Source organism: Gavialis gangeticus, unplaced genomic scaffold (genome assembly GCF_001723915.1).
Source record: "Gavialis gangeticus isolate Ggan-Ray unplaced genomic scaffold, GavGan_comp1, whole genome shotgun sequence".
Lineage (NCBI taxonomy): Eukaryota > Metazoa > Chordata > Crocodylia > Gavialidae > Gavialis > Gavialis gangeticus.
Window position 1 is genome coordinate 145315548 of NW_017729025.1, and position 13391 is coordinate 145328938.

At 45.2% G+C, this 13391-nt stretch overlaps 1 protein-coding gene across 2 annotated transcripts in view; it reads left to right on the forward strand.

Annotated features, from left to right (window-relative positions):
- The first annotated feature begins 1951 nt into the window (after positions 1 to 1951).
- CARS (cysteinyl-tRNA synthetase) overlaps positions 1952 to 13391 on the forward strand; it is a 67199-nt gene continuing 55759 nt past the window's right edge. Inside the window, exons 1-2 of one of the 2 annotated variants that reach the window (XM_019519710.1) lie at positions 1952 to 2094; positions 9042 to 9287. In XM_019519710.1, coding sequence (XP_019375255.1) covers positions 2070 to 2094; positions 9042 to 9287 — 271 coding nt within the window. In that variant the 5' untranslated portion in view covers positions 1952 to 2069. The remainder of the gene's footprint in view (positions 2095 to 9041; positions 9288 to 13391) is intronic. The other variant, XM_019519711.1, reaches the window with a different exon arrangement.

Here is a 13391-nt window from a genome sequence, read left to right on the forward strand (position 1 = left end):
CCCCATTTCAGGAGGGATGTGGACAACATTGAAAGGGTCCAGAGGAGGGCCACCCGCATGATCCAGGGACAACAGGGCAGACCCTACACTGAAAGACTGCGGGACCTAAACCTGTTCAGCCTTCACAAGAGAAGGCTGAGGGGGGACCTGGTGACTGTCTATAAACTCACTAGGGGGGACCAGAAGGGTTTAGGGGAGACACTGTTTCCCCTAGCGCCCCCTGGCATGACAAGGAACAATGGACACAAATTATTAGATAGTAGGTTTAGATTAGACATCTGCAAGAACTACTTCACAGTTAGGACGGCTAGGAGCTGGAACCAACTTCCTAGGGAAGTGGTGCTGGCTCCTACCCTGGGGATCTTTAAGAAGAGGCTTGATGCCTACCTGGCTGGACTCATTTGAGTCCAGTCTTTTCTCTCGCCCAGGCGGGGGGTTGGACTTGAAGATCTACAAGGTCCCTTCCGACCTTACTTCTATGATGATATGATTCTATGAACTCAGTCCTGTGGTTTCAACTAAAACAACACAAAAACAGGCAACAGCTCTTAACAAAGAAATCTCCCACACTGGGCCTATACCATCCTGTAAGCTTTACTCCTACTTTGGGCTCTCCTCTTCTTGCTGTCATGGTCCTTTCCTTTTGGGACTGCATGCTCTGTTCCTGGAAGGTAGAACCTAGTTTAAAGCCTGCTAACTAGATTGGCCAGATAATACCCAAAAATGCTCTTTCCCATTCTTGTCAGATGAATTCCATCTCTTGATAACGGTCCTCCTCCCAAGAACATCTGCCCATTGTCAAAGACATCAGAGCCTTCACGTCAACACCACCATCTCAGCCACGCATTCCTTCCAGTATACAACGGTCTCTGCTTGCACCCCATGGGAAGAATCAATGAGAATACCACTTGTGCTCTAAACCCCTTAATCCTCCTGCCAAGAGCCTCCTAGTCACTCTAATCTGCTTGGTGTCATTCCTGGAAGTGTCAGTGCCTACATGGACAAGCAGGAAAGGCTAGTGGTCCTGCTCTGGTACTCTGTGACATCGTCAGTTCAGGCTCCAGGAAAGCAGCACACCTCCTGGGCCCCCAAACTGGGATGACAAAGTAGTGCCTCTGTTCCCCACAGAAGGGAGTCACCAGCCACACCACTCTTCTCTTCCTTCTTGGTGCATTGGTTCTAGAGGCCCTGTCTTTAGGGCCTTGAACTTCCTGCTCTCTAGGCTGCTGCCTCCTCTGCCTCTTCCTCAGCAGTTCCACTGCAGAGTGCTGAAAAGCAGTTGCTGACTTCAAACCACTCCTCTTCAGTTCTGGGGGCCCTCTTTCATCAAGTAGTCTCATGCTGCCATTTCTCCTCACTGCCCTTTGGCCTCTCCAGTACTAGGTTCCATTTGTGTCTCCTTTGCTCCCTCGAGAACATCTATGCTGTAAGGAGAAAAAAAGAGGGGTGGGGAAGAGAGAAAGGACATGCCACATGAACCTGCACACCAAGCACCTGCACCAGGTCCCTTGCCTAAGTGTACACACACATGCATAGAGTCTCCTGCTCCCTGGCTCCCCCCGGGACAAATTCCTTAAGCAAACTCCCTCTCTGTTTGCTGCCCTCGGTTCTCTGCTCTTACCGTTTGCTAATGGCTGTCTAGCCACGGCTCAACTACCTAAACCAACCCCACTCAGAGCAAGCCCCATCACTTACCTACTCCATAAGGAAAGAGTCACACACCATTGGGGAAGGACCCCAAAAACATACACCAGACATTAGGCAAACACTCCAGCCATGAACGACACATGCCCCCAGAGGCTGGCAGGGTACGGCGAAGCATCGCCCCTTCCCCCACCTCTCGTACCTGTAAGCTTCTTCCACGCTGCGCCGGGCAGAGGGAGAAGTCCGCGTTACGCATGCGCACCCGCCTCGCTTGTCGCTGCCTAGCGATATGGTCCCGACGGTCCCCCCGTTGCCTGGTTACGCTCCCTGGCACACACCGGAAGTAGCGTGATGGGGTGAAACGTCGCTTCCGGGTGCGCTGTTGCATCAGACTGGACGCAACCCTGACGGGAGGAGTAGAGAGGATGGCTGGTGCTGGCGGGGAACACAGTGAGTGCCGGCTCCCGGGCGGGTGCGGCCCCTTTAAGGCCGCTGGGGTCGGTGGGGGAGGGGCGTGGGCCCAGTCCAGTCCAGTCCGTCATAGCCCCGTGCCGTGATGTCACCCACCGTTGTGCTGTGATGCCGTGATGTCAGAGCGGTGCCCGATGACGTCACTATGCCCCTAGCCCTTGGTCTTGTGCTGTGGCAGGTGTCTTTGCACCCTTCATGGAGCAGCGGAGTGCTGTGTAGTGCCGCACATGGCTCCTCGGCCCTTGGGGAGCACGTCCCAGTGTGACGCCAGGTTGTTGAGAACTGTCCATGTTGTGGTGGTGTGGGTGTGGGACCCAGGAGGACCTGTCTGCGTGGGGGCCTCGGTCTGCGCCTCGGGAGTGCCCAGAGAAAGGACCCTGGCAGTGGGATGTGACAACTGGGTGTTTAGCTCAGCACAGTACATTAGACAGGGCTCTGTCTGTTCCCTCTTCTGCAGGACCCAGTTTATCTTCTGTGAGGGTCACCTGGCTCTGCTGCTCTCCAGCACTATATAAGTAACGAGTACTGAGACACAAAGGCTTGTCGATGACTAGGGCTGTGTAATCAATGCAATGTTTCGATTTCAAACGCGTGAGTGTTAGGGTGCCCAGCTGTCAGTTGTGCCTTAAACTATGCCAGTATTACAGCAGGCTAGAAAAGATGGCATCAGTTACTTTCCTTCTTGTTCACCGAAGGTAGCATGTCTACAAGGAGCAGGTTTTTACTGATGGGCTCCACAAGTTTTAAGAATTAGTGCAGAACTGGGTCAAAGGCACAGATTTGGCACACTTGGCTGTGTTCAGCATTTCAACTTTGTTAGGGGCTGGAAAGGACCTTACAGATCTTCCCCGTACTTGGCAGGAAAGACTTCTGGGATCAGATGACAAAGGGACTGAATGACAATCTGCAGTCCAGACCCTCTACTCTACATAGTAGTTTTATCCAAATTAATAGGTAGAAACATTGTTTTTGTTCTGTGAACAACTAGTCTCCACCCTTTGTACCACAGTTCCGGGATTGTGTTAATTCCTAAGAATGTGGAAGCAGGACTAACTAAAAGTGAAACTGCCAGCAATGGAACTAGGAAATATCAGGCTGCTAACACTGAGGAAAGGTCAGATTTAGTATATAGAAATAGACTGAAAAATTGTGAGAATTTTTAAAAAGATATTTTGCATCTCTTGACAACTACTGTCCAATATTTGTTTACCTGAAAGAAGTAGCTTTCGTTGGGCAACTTAATTACTGTCAGTGGATCATTCCAATCAGATGACTTAACATCCTGTGTTGCACAGCATGCCTGTGACATTGCTATTGTTCACCTATTGAGCAGAATCCACCTGTCATGTTGAATTAGATCAAGTTGTTTGGGTTTTTCCAGTGCCAACATTATTCTACTAGAGAATTAGGTTTTTAAAAATTTGAATCAAATTTGGAGTTTTTTATTGTTGTTCTGGCAAGGTTCTTTGAGTAGATGTGTGATATATTTTATTAGACCGAGTAGTTGGAAGAAAGTTCTTGGCAAGCTCTCAGGCGCAGTCACCCTTCTTCTCTGCTGATATGAGACACCAAGGAATGAGAGAAGCTAAAAATGTCACAGGATGCCAGTGAGAATGTAAATAGGTAGAAATTAGAGAAAAAGGCAAAGCAGTAAGGGAGGGGAAAGAAAGCAGGGGATGGGGGGAAGGCCAAAGGGAAACATTACAGTGATAGAATACAAGGTAGAACAAAGCGGTTGTTCTTATTTTTTGGTAACGTTTATTATTTAGTTCAAATCTGAAGTGATTTCTGAAGCAGGGGGAAGAAAGTTTATGAGACATGGCAGTGTCATCATCAGTATACTGCCCTTCTGACATTCCTTGATCTTTCTAAACAGTCATCAAATTGTAATGACTGGGTATGTCTACAGTGCAGTCCCTGCTATGAATTCTATATAGTGTAGACAGGCCCAGGATAACTTTACGTAGTCTGCTCCACTTGCATTCATATTGGATAAGTTCATGCTTTGCTTCAATTTGTTCAAGCTAATTTGCATCATCACTGAACCTCACATAGAGGTGAGAGACTCTTTAACAGCTAAGACCTGCCTGCCCAGAGGAATTTTCCTGTGAAATCCTATGAAATACGAACTTTCATTTCTACTGGGGAGAACTTTTACAATCTTTTCTCTAATGCCTGATGAAGGGAGTTTGCCTGAAAGCTTGCAGTTAATTTTTTTTTCCCCCAAAAATCTCATTGGTCTAATAAAAGATATCACCTCTCCCATGAGTCCAGATTGATTGGCTTAACTGCATTACACCAGTCCTGGTCTTCCACCTATTTCTTACACTATAACAAACATTTATCTGCATGCTGGTTAAAAGTATGTAGATCTTTCAAATTCATTACCTCTTGCTGTCCCATTCTACATTATACTGCTTTAAATACACAATTGATGATCCTGATTTAGAGCCATCAATGTCAAAGCTTCTGAAGCACCTTGATGGGACCTGTCAATTTCAAGGCTGCCCTTAAAGGCATCCTGAGAAACAAGATTGTGAGCCTTAAGGAGAGATGAAAAAGTGTGGGTTGCTTCTGTAGCTAAAGAGCTTTATTTGCACTGTACAGGGAAGCGCTTCCCAAACTATTTTCCAGTATGACCCTATTTTAACACTTGAAATTGCATACAACCCCAAAAGCCAACCAAAGCAAAATAGCAATCAAGCAATGTATTAACTAACGATAAATGTGTCATTATTAAAAGTTTGAATATTGTATGACAACATATAGAACAGCATATATGTTTGTCAATCTGTTTTAAAGATGTTTTGTTGCTTGTTCGGAGACAGTCAAGGCCTTCTTAAACTGCACTTGTTTCCATGAAAGATTCTCTTTTCAGCGCTGAAAAAATGACCGTGTTTTCCTGAGGTATTCCTTGTGAACACTTTCCAGGTGTTGTTTAAGCTTATTTGTACAGCTTCATGCTTTCCCTAAACAGCACGTTGAAACATAGGTATTTAGGTCTTTCTTCAGTCTTGTCAAAAACTCTTGTGAAGCCATACTCAAGGAAAACCTTATTGTATTTGCAAACCCATTTCTTATTTTCTTGTTTCTCATTTGCAGCCGAGTCAGTGGGTCACTGCTTGAGGAGGCTGCTCTGTGTAAAAAATTGTCCATGGTGTTATTGGTAACAATTTACCATTAATTATCACTGACTCTCACTTTCACAAGTTGTGTAGGCGTGGGGGGTTCTATTGAAAGACATTTCTCACTTTGACAGCAGATGTAACTGGAACAAAACTGCAAACCCTTGAAATCAATACTCAGAACATGTGAGCAGGTCTTATCAGTAACAGAGATCACATAGCAATATGATTGGTGGAGATCTGTTGGGCTCTCTTCCAACTGTAAGCGCAGTTTGCTTGTGCATATGTTGTCACGTTTTGTCCTTGCTTTGCATTACCATAACTTGAAGTCTGAAAGCATAAATGTAATTTTATTTATTGCAACCCCATCCACTGATGTTGTAGCCCCATTTGGGGTTGTGACACACAGTTTGGGAACTGCTGGCATAGGGAGAAATGTATACTCCACATTAGTACACAGCTTTTTTCCAGCCCGAAGGCTGTGCTCTTAAATACGGTAAGATGTCCTAAGTACAGTGGGTACCAGTAGCAGCCTAACCAGGACATTGTGAAACTCAGCAGTTGAGAAGCTGAGTCCCTATACTCCCCATGTACTGAGTTCTGTAGGACTGGGCTAGACTCCCCCAGCAAATTAGTTTAAAGCTAGCTTTGGTATATTTATACCTACTGTATGCAGTGTGGTCACAGTGGAGTGACTGCAATGAAGACACAGCCAGTTTCATTACAATTAACAATTGTAATTTGTGTTGAATTTGGGCTGAATTTGAACGAGTGAGCACACAGCAAAAGAATATTTCCTGTTACTAGTCCTCATAGTCATCTAATTTCCCTTATAAGTTATACTTTAAATATATCAATATACCCCTCTTACTAACAGGTATAATGCCAAATCATATCTTTTCAAAGATTTAATTTATATCCCTATAGCCTGCCATAGCTCTGTTAGCTGTTATATATACTGGTGCAGGGTAATGAGTGCTGAACTTGAAAAGCAGCATTTGCTTCTGCTCCTTCAGAGGAATGCATGCGCTTTTGTGTTGGCTGACAACTTCTGTGTAAATTATACAACTTCCTTTTCAAAATGATTTCAGTGTGTGGATGAAGAATTTCATTACTCAGACCTCCCAAATCTCATTTAAGTGTTAAAGTGATTTGTTAATAAAAGGTTTGTGACTGTAGTAAGGCTTGCCCAGAAGAGCATTTCCTTCCTTAGCAAATACCTTGTAAAATGAGTTCTTCTTATAAGAAGCATATTTTTCCTTAATCTTTTCAAGGTATGCTATGCATGAGCAGTCCAGCTGGCCATTCAGAATCACAAAATAGATCTGCTAGCTTAAATCTCATATTAATGAAATACACGTTTCAAATTTGTGAGTGTCTATTTCTATCGGTGAGAAAAATAAAGATTGAAATATTTACAAACCTAAAATCTGTAGAGTTAAATTCATTTTATGGGTCAAATATTAATCCCATGTGAACCACATGTTAATTTGTTTCTTTCTATTCCTTATTTACCAAGAATAACAAATTTATTGATTTACATTGGTGGGAGGTTTTTTTTAGACTTCTCATTAATCTAAGCGTTTGACTTGCTATATTTATTTGAATCCAAGAGGGTTCCCTGCCACATTCAACATGGGTGGAGGAAGACATTTTGTCTTAGATTTGAGTATGGCCCAGGGAAAAGTGGCTGCAGTGGCTTTGGCAACTCTGACTCCAACCTGGGAAAAATTGTTTGGTATAGGAAGGGGAGGAGAGGAGCAAACATGGGGGGATTTGTGTGGTGGCAGAGAAGCTGCTGCAGGGCTGGAGCTGCCATCACCACTGCTGCCTAGCCACTACTTTGTGCTCTGGGCTGAAGCTGGAGTCAGAGCTGCTGCATAAGGTAAACCATTAGGAGTGGGGCAAGTGGCAAGGGGGCAGGCTCGGGGAGAGGCAAGTGGCAGTTGTGTCAGGCACCAGGGAGGACAGATGGTCAGGGGATCAGGCACCCAAGGGGAAGAGAGGGAGCAGGGAATACTCTGCTTCCCCCACTGCTGCTGCTTTCCCTGCTGCAGTGGTGCAGGGGACGAACTTATGACAGCCCTCCAAGAATTATTCTACATGTGGAAAATTATAACAATCTTCCATGTATAGAATCTAACTATTGGGAGGTCATCTTAAATATGAAGTGGTCTTAGTTTTGGGTAAATACAGTATTTAAGTATACAAAGGAACTGGCATAACTTTAGACGTTTCTATGCTGATTTGATTAATTTTGCTGAACTTTAACATTTCCCATCATTAGCTTGCAATTATGTTTTAAAGGGTCAAATAAAACTAAAATTGGTCTCTACTGGTATGTGTATGCCATTTCGTATTTCCATGTTCTCTGGGAGGAGGCAGGTTGTAAGCAGAAGTCCATTCAGTATTACACCTATTAATTGATATAATTGACTAATATATCATTTTTTTCCTTTGTGTTTCAAATGAAAGCAAGGGAAGGAATCATAGGCAGTGTGTGGGGACTGTTTAGCAGTAGAATTATTCCATTACATTTAAACAGTGATTTATTTCCCTTTGGGAAATAGGCTACTCTGAAAAATCAGTCTCAACTAGTTATGCTTGCGCATATTTAGGGAAAAAAAAGTTATATTTCTGCAAAATACCTGTGTGGTTTTGCAATTATTGTTTCCTCCCCCCCCAAAACTGTTATGCTCTGACAATAGATTTAATGGTTTAGAAACCAGCAGCGTAGAACAAGATTAACATATTGCCTCAGAGGTTTAAAAAAACATGGTTCACTGGGATTTGAAAGCAGGAACATTCTAATCTTGACACTACTTTATTACGTGTTAGTTAATGATCAAAATATTGTGTGAACATGGAAAGGATGGAATCCTGAACTGTTTATAGAAAAAGTTAATGCTATATGCTAATGTTATATGCACAGATTCCATAACTTCCATTTCCTGCAGTGCTGTATACATGGTACCTTATAATTAGTCTCAGCACTTGCAAGTGTCATAAAACTCCTTTTCCTTGGAAGATGGCGTGCTTTTTAGAAATAAATGGATACTTGGTACTTGTAAAGCTCATGTCTGCTTTGTATACACAGAACTGTGAAGTCAGAGGATCAAAGAAGGGGTATGCATCTCTTCTGTCCATTAGTGCAACTATTCATAAGAATACCTATTGCAAGTAGGCACCCTATAGAATATGTATAGGGACCATAGAGATTATAGCTTCACCACTGTAAGATAAGCATTCTGGAGCAATCAGAGGGAAAGTGGGTATCAAACAAGGATCGTACACACAGACTCCAGTCCTGCAAAGATTAATGCACATGCTTAACTTCATATGCTGTGAGTAATCCCATTATACTTAATGGCCATGGTACATGATGCTAAGTCATGTAAGTCTTTGCAGGGCCAGAATTTCTTTGCTCAGAGAGAATAATACTGATTAGGCCCAGGATGGAAGATTCTTTACAACTGCTAATAAATTATCCCTTCTCCCCCATGGAAAAAAGCAAGTTCTGTACCTTAGCATAGGTCCCTTGCAGTGATTTTTTTTTTCTCCCAGAAATTTATCATGGGGGAAAATAGCCTTTATAATAGCTTCTAACAGTTTTTTATGAATGTTTGTTACATCGGATCAACTATTTTTTAAAATATTTTTTCCTCAAATTTGCTGTCTATTTATAGTGGAAACCTAGAAGGGGAATAAAGTAATTAAAATTATTAGTTTGGGGAAAATCTATTTGGTCATACAATACCTTTCTTTTATTTTAATTCTTATTCTGTACCTCTGTCTTTACAGCTTTCAACTACAGTTTTATTCTCAGCATTAGTGAAGAGGAAGCCAGGGTGAAGGCTTTGCACGAGTACCTCAGCACTCGTAGTTATATCCAGGGGTTCACTTTTTCACATGCAGATGTGGAAGTATTCCGAAAAATTTCAGGCCCACCAGTGGACCAGTATTTCCATGTTGTCCGGTGGTACAGGCACATAGAAGCAATCTATGATGGCAGCAACGACAATATTGAGTCTTGTAAACTACAAACAAGTGAGTAATGACATAGAATTGGTGGACAGGTTACAGATGAGTAGGTATTTTATTTATTGATTGCCAAAAACTTTAATAAGTGCCTCTGTCATACTCTGGGTACTTTTACACAATTTAAAAACTTACAGTATCAAAACACTATTCAAAATATATATGGCAGACTGTACACACCTCCATTAATCAGCCCACCAGCAAGCATAAAATGAACACTGAGGGCAGCAGGGTGGGGCTGTGCCCCTCAAAGCACTGGCATGAGCAGGGGGTGCACTGCCAGGGCAGTGCAGGGTGAGAAACAATGAGGTTTTTTGTGGGGCTCCTCCGCTTCCTGCAGGAGTCGGTTGTGGGAAGGGAGCAGAATGACAGGGAACAGTGGCAAGCAGCCGCAGACCCATTGTACCCTGCTGCCCTGCTTCCCTCCCCTGCGACCTGACACGGTTGGGAACAGTGGGGCTGCTCAGGGATCTCCTAGCGGCTGCTCACCCCACGCTGCCCTGGCGACACTCATCCTGTGCATGGGGCTACACTGAGGGAAGTGGCAGCATGCATGGGAGGTACATCTCCAGGACAGCTGGGGGGCAAGGAGATTCCCACGCAGCCCTGCTGTTCCTAGCCATAACGAGTCATACCTGTGGGGCTGCAGAGGCCCCGTGGGAGGGAAGCAAGGTGGGAGCTCAAGGCCACAGCTTTCCCCACACACAGATCTGGAGCACATGGGTCCCCTCTGACAGTGGAAGACATGGAGTGCCTGGCCGGATGCATATGGACTGCAAGCAACACTCTGGGCCCTTAAGGGAAACTGCACATGGAGGCACTGAGCCTGGTCAGGCCAATGGCACTGCTGGCAGTCCATGTACTGCCAGCTGGGCACTCCATGTGGTTCACCAACACCTCCCTGCTCCCTCAGCCCCCAGCCAGCTTCCCCCCCAGCCCCCTGCAAGCCCCAGTTACCTGCCTTACAGGCTCCAGCAGGAAAGTGAGCCAAAGTAAGCCTTAGGACTAAGAGCCTCAGGCCCCACCCTTCCCCCTCTCCCTCCACCTCCGGGCAGGGTTGGAGGTTTCCGGCCCCTTTTGCAATCAGCCCATGTAGGTTGGAACTCAGCCAGCCTGCAGAGCTCTTTGCAAAAGGGGGAAATCCTCAGCTTTCTTTGCTAAAAGGAAAAATCCACGTTTTTCTCTGTTTAAAAACAGGAAATCTGTGGTTTCCTCCATTTTTGCGTGAGAAATGGAAAACCCGGATCCCTGGTGATCAAGCAGCAGCATGGGTCAGGAGGTGGAGAAGCAGTGTGCTTGGGGATGGGGCATCAGCACGTGCTGCTGCCCTGTCCCCTGACCTGCACTGCTGCTGCTTTTTCTCCTAATCCACACAGCAACCGCTTAGAAACATGAGTCAGGGTGGGGCAGAAGTGCAAGTTAGGGGATGCAGCAGCGGTGCGTTAGGAGGTGGGACAGCAGTGCACCCTGCTGACTGGGCAGCAGGACCTGTGGGGGCTCAGGCAGGGGATAGGACAGCAACACGAATGGGGGATCAGGTGGCAGCAAGGGTTGGGGATTGGGGGAGGGGAACAAGCCAGGAGGCATGGGGATGGGTGATAAGTAGCAAGGGTGCAGGCATGAGGGGACGAGTGGTGGGGGAGCAAGGTTCAGGGGTCATGATGCCTTCCCTCACCTATGGTTGGGGACAAATTTAAAACAACCCTCCAGTGATTAGACTTTATACATGGAAAATTAAACATTTATAATTTTTTATTTATATTATTTAGTTATTGGGAGTCATCTTAAATTCTTATTTGTCTTGGATTAAGATAAATACAGTAGTAAAGTTCTATAGTGGACCCAGGTATTATGTAGCTTAGTTGATGGATGCAGAGCTATTTGAAATATTAAGTCTGTTTGCTTATTTGCTTGCTTAGTTTATTTGTTTAGTTGTACTTTAAAGAGAAACTTATGGTACAGGAATTAACCACAGGAAAAGTAGCAAGGATAGCAGAATATCAACTTGGCTTGGCAGGTTGCTCTTCAGTGAACTAAAACACAAAAAAAGGAAGCTTACAAGAAATGAAAACTTGAACAAATGACTAGGAAGGAGTATAAATAAGAGTATTGTTTGGGTATGTGGAGATGAAATCATGAAGGCCAAAGTGCAACTGGAGTTGCAGCCACCTGGGGACATGAAGGGTAACAAGAAGGGTTTCTATAAGTATGTCAGCAACAAGAGGAAGATCAGGGAAAGTGTGGGTGGCTTACTGAATGGGGGAGGCAACCTAGTAACATGATGGGGAAAAGGCTGAATGCCTGTTTTACCTCAGTATTCACAGGCAGGGTTAGGTACCAAACTACTGCATCTGTCAGCACAGTTCAGGGAGGAGGTGAGCAGTCAACAGTGGCAAAAGAAAAGGTTAGGGACCGTTTTAAGAAGCTGGGCACGTACAAGTGCATGGGGCTGGACGCAGTGCACCTGAGGGTGCCAAGGGAGTTGTCCGATGTAATTGCAAAGCCACTGGTTGTTATCTTTGAAAACTCATGACAATCAGGAGAGGTCCCAAATGATTGGAAAAGGGCAAATATAGTGTCCATCTTTAAGAAAGAGAAGGAGGAGGATCTGGGGAACTACATACCAGTCAGCTTCACCTCAGTCCCCAAAAAAATCATGGAGCAGGTCCTCAAATAATCCATTTCTAAGCACTTGCAGAAGAAGGTGATTAGGAAAATTCAGCAGGGATGCACCAAGGGCAAGTTATGTCTGACCAACCTGATTGCCTTCTGTGATGAGACGACTGGTTTGGTGGATACAGGGAAAGCAGTGGATGTGATATACCTTGACTTTAGCAGACTTTCAGTATGGTCACACACAACATTCTTGCAACCTGAGGAAGAATGGGTTGAATGAATGGATAGAAAATTGACTGGATTGTGGGGCACAAAGGGTAATAATCAATGGCTCAATGTCTAGTGGGCAGACGATATCAAGTGGAGTGCCCCAGGGATCAGTCCTAGGGCTGATTTTGTTCTATGTCTTCATCAACAATCTGGAAGGTGGAATGGAGTGCACCTTCAGCAAATTTGCAGATGGCTCCAAGCTGAGTGGAGTAGTAAATATGCTGGAGGGTAGGGCTTGGATTCAGAGACCTAGACAGATTTCAGGATTGGATTAAAAGAATCTCATGAAGTTCAGTAAGGACAAGTACAAAGTCCTGCACTTGGGACAGAACAATTATATTTGCTGGTACAGACTGGGGACTGACTGGCTAAGCAGAAGCTCTGCAAAAAATGACCTGAGGGTTACAGTGGACAGTAAGCTGAATACGACACAACAGTGTGCCCTTGTTGTGGAGAAGTTTAACAGCATAGCGGGCTGCATTAGTAAGAGTGTTGCAGCAGATCGAGAGAAGTCATTCTTCCACTCTGTTTGGCACTGGTAAGGCCACATCTGGAGTACTGTGTCCAGTTTTGGGCTGCCCATTACAGAAAGGATGTGTACAAATTGGAGAAAGTCCAGTGGAGGGTAAGAAAAATGGTTAAAGGGCTGGGGCACATGACTTAATGAGCACATGACTACACAAGACACTGACCACACAAGTAGCCTGGTACTACTGTGCAGTAGCATTGCATGGCAAAAACTGTGCCAAGACGCTGCTGCACAGTAGTGTTAGGCTACTGGGCAGTAGCATCACTTAAAAAGCATTTGCTGGTGCTGCTGCGCAGTAGATCTGTGCGAATAGGGAAGTATTGGATTCGGATTCAGCCAATTCAGAGGACAGTGATTTGATTTGGAGATTCAGATTGCTGTCTTGAATCGATTTGGCTGAATCAGCTTCAGAAGATTAGGCACTGATTCGGAGACATTTGGTGATTTGGATCAGCTGGGCAGAGGCAGGCATAGCCGGTGGCTCCTCCAGCTGTGCCTGCCCCTCCCCATGCAGGAGGAGCCAAGGGAGAAGCCCCCACAGCTGCCCTGCCTGGTCCCAGCCCCAGCTTAGTCCCAGCACTCAAAAAAAAGCCCTGCTCTCACTGGCTGCAGGAACAGCAACTGGGGCTGCTGGGTACTCGTAGCAGAGCCCACTCCCCCTGCGCAGCGTGGGGCAGTGGGGATGCCCCCCCCCCCCC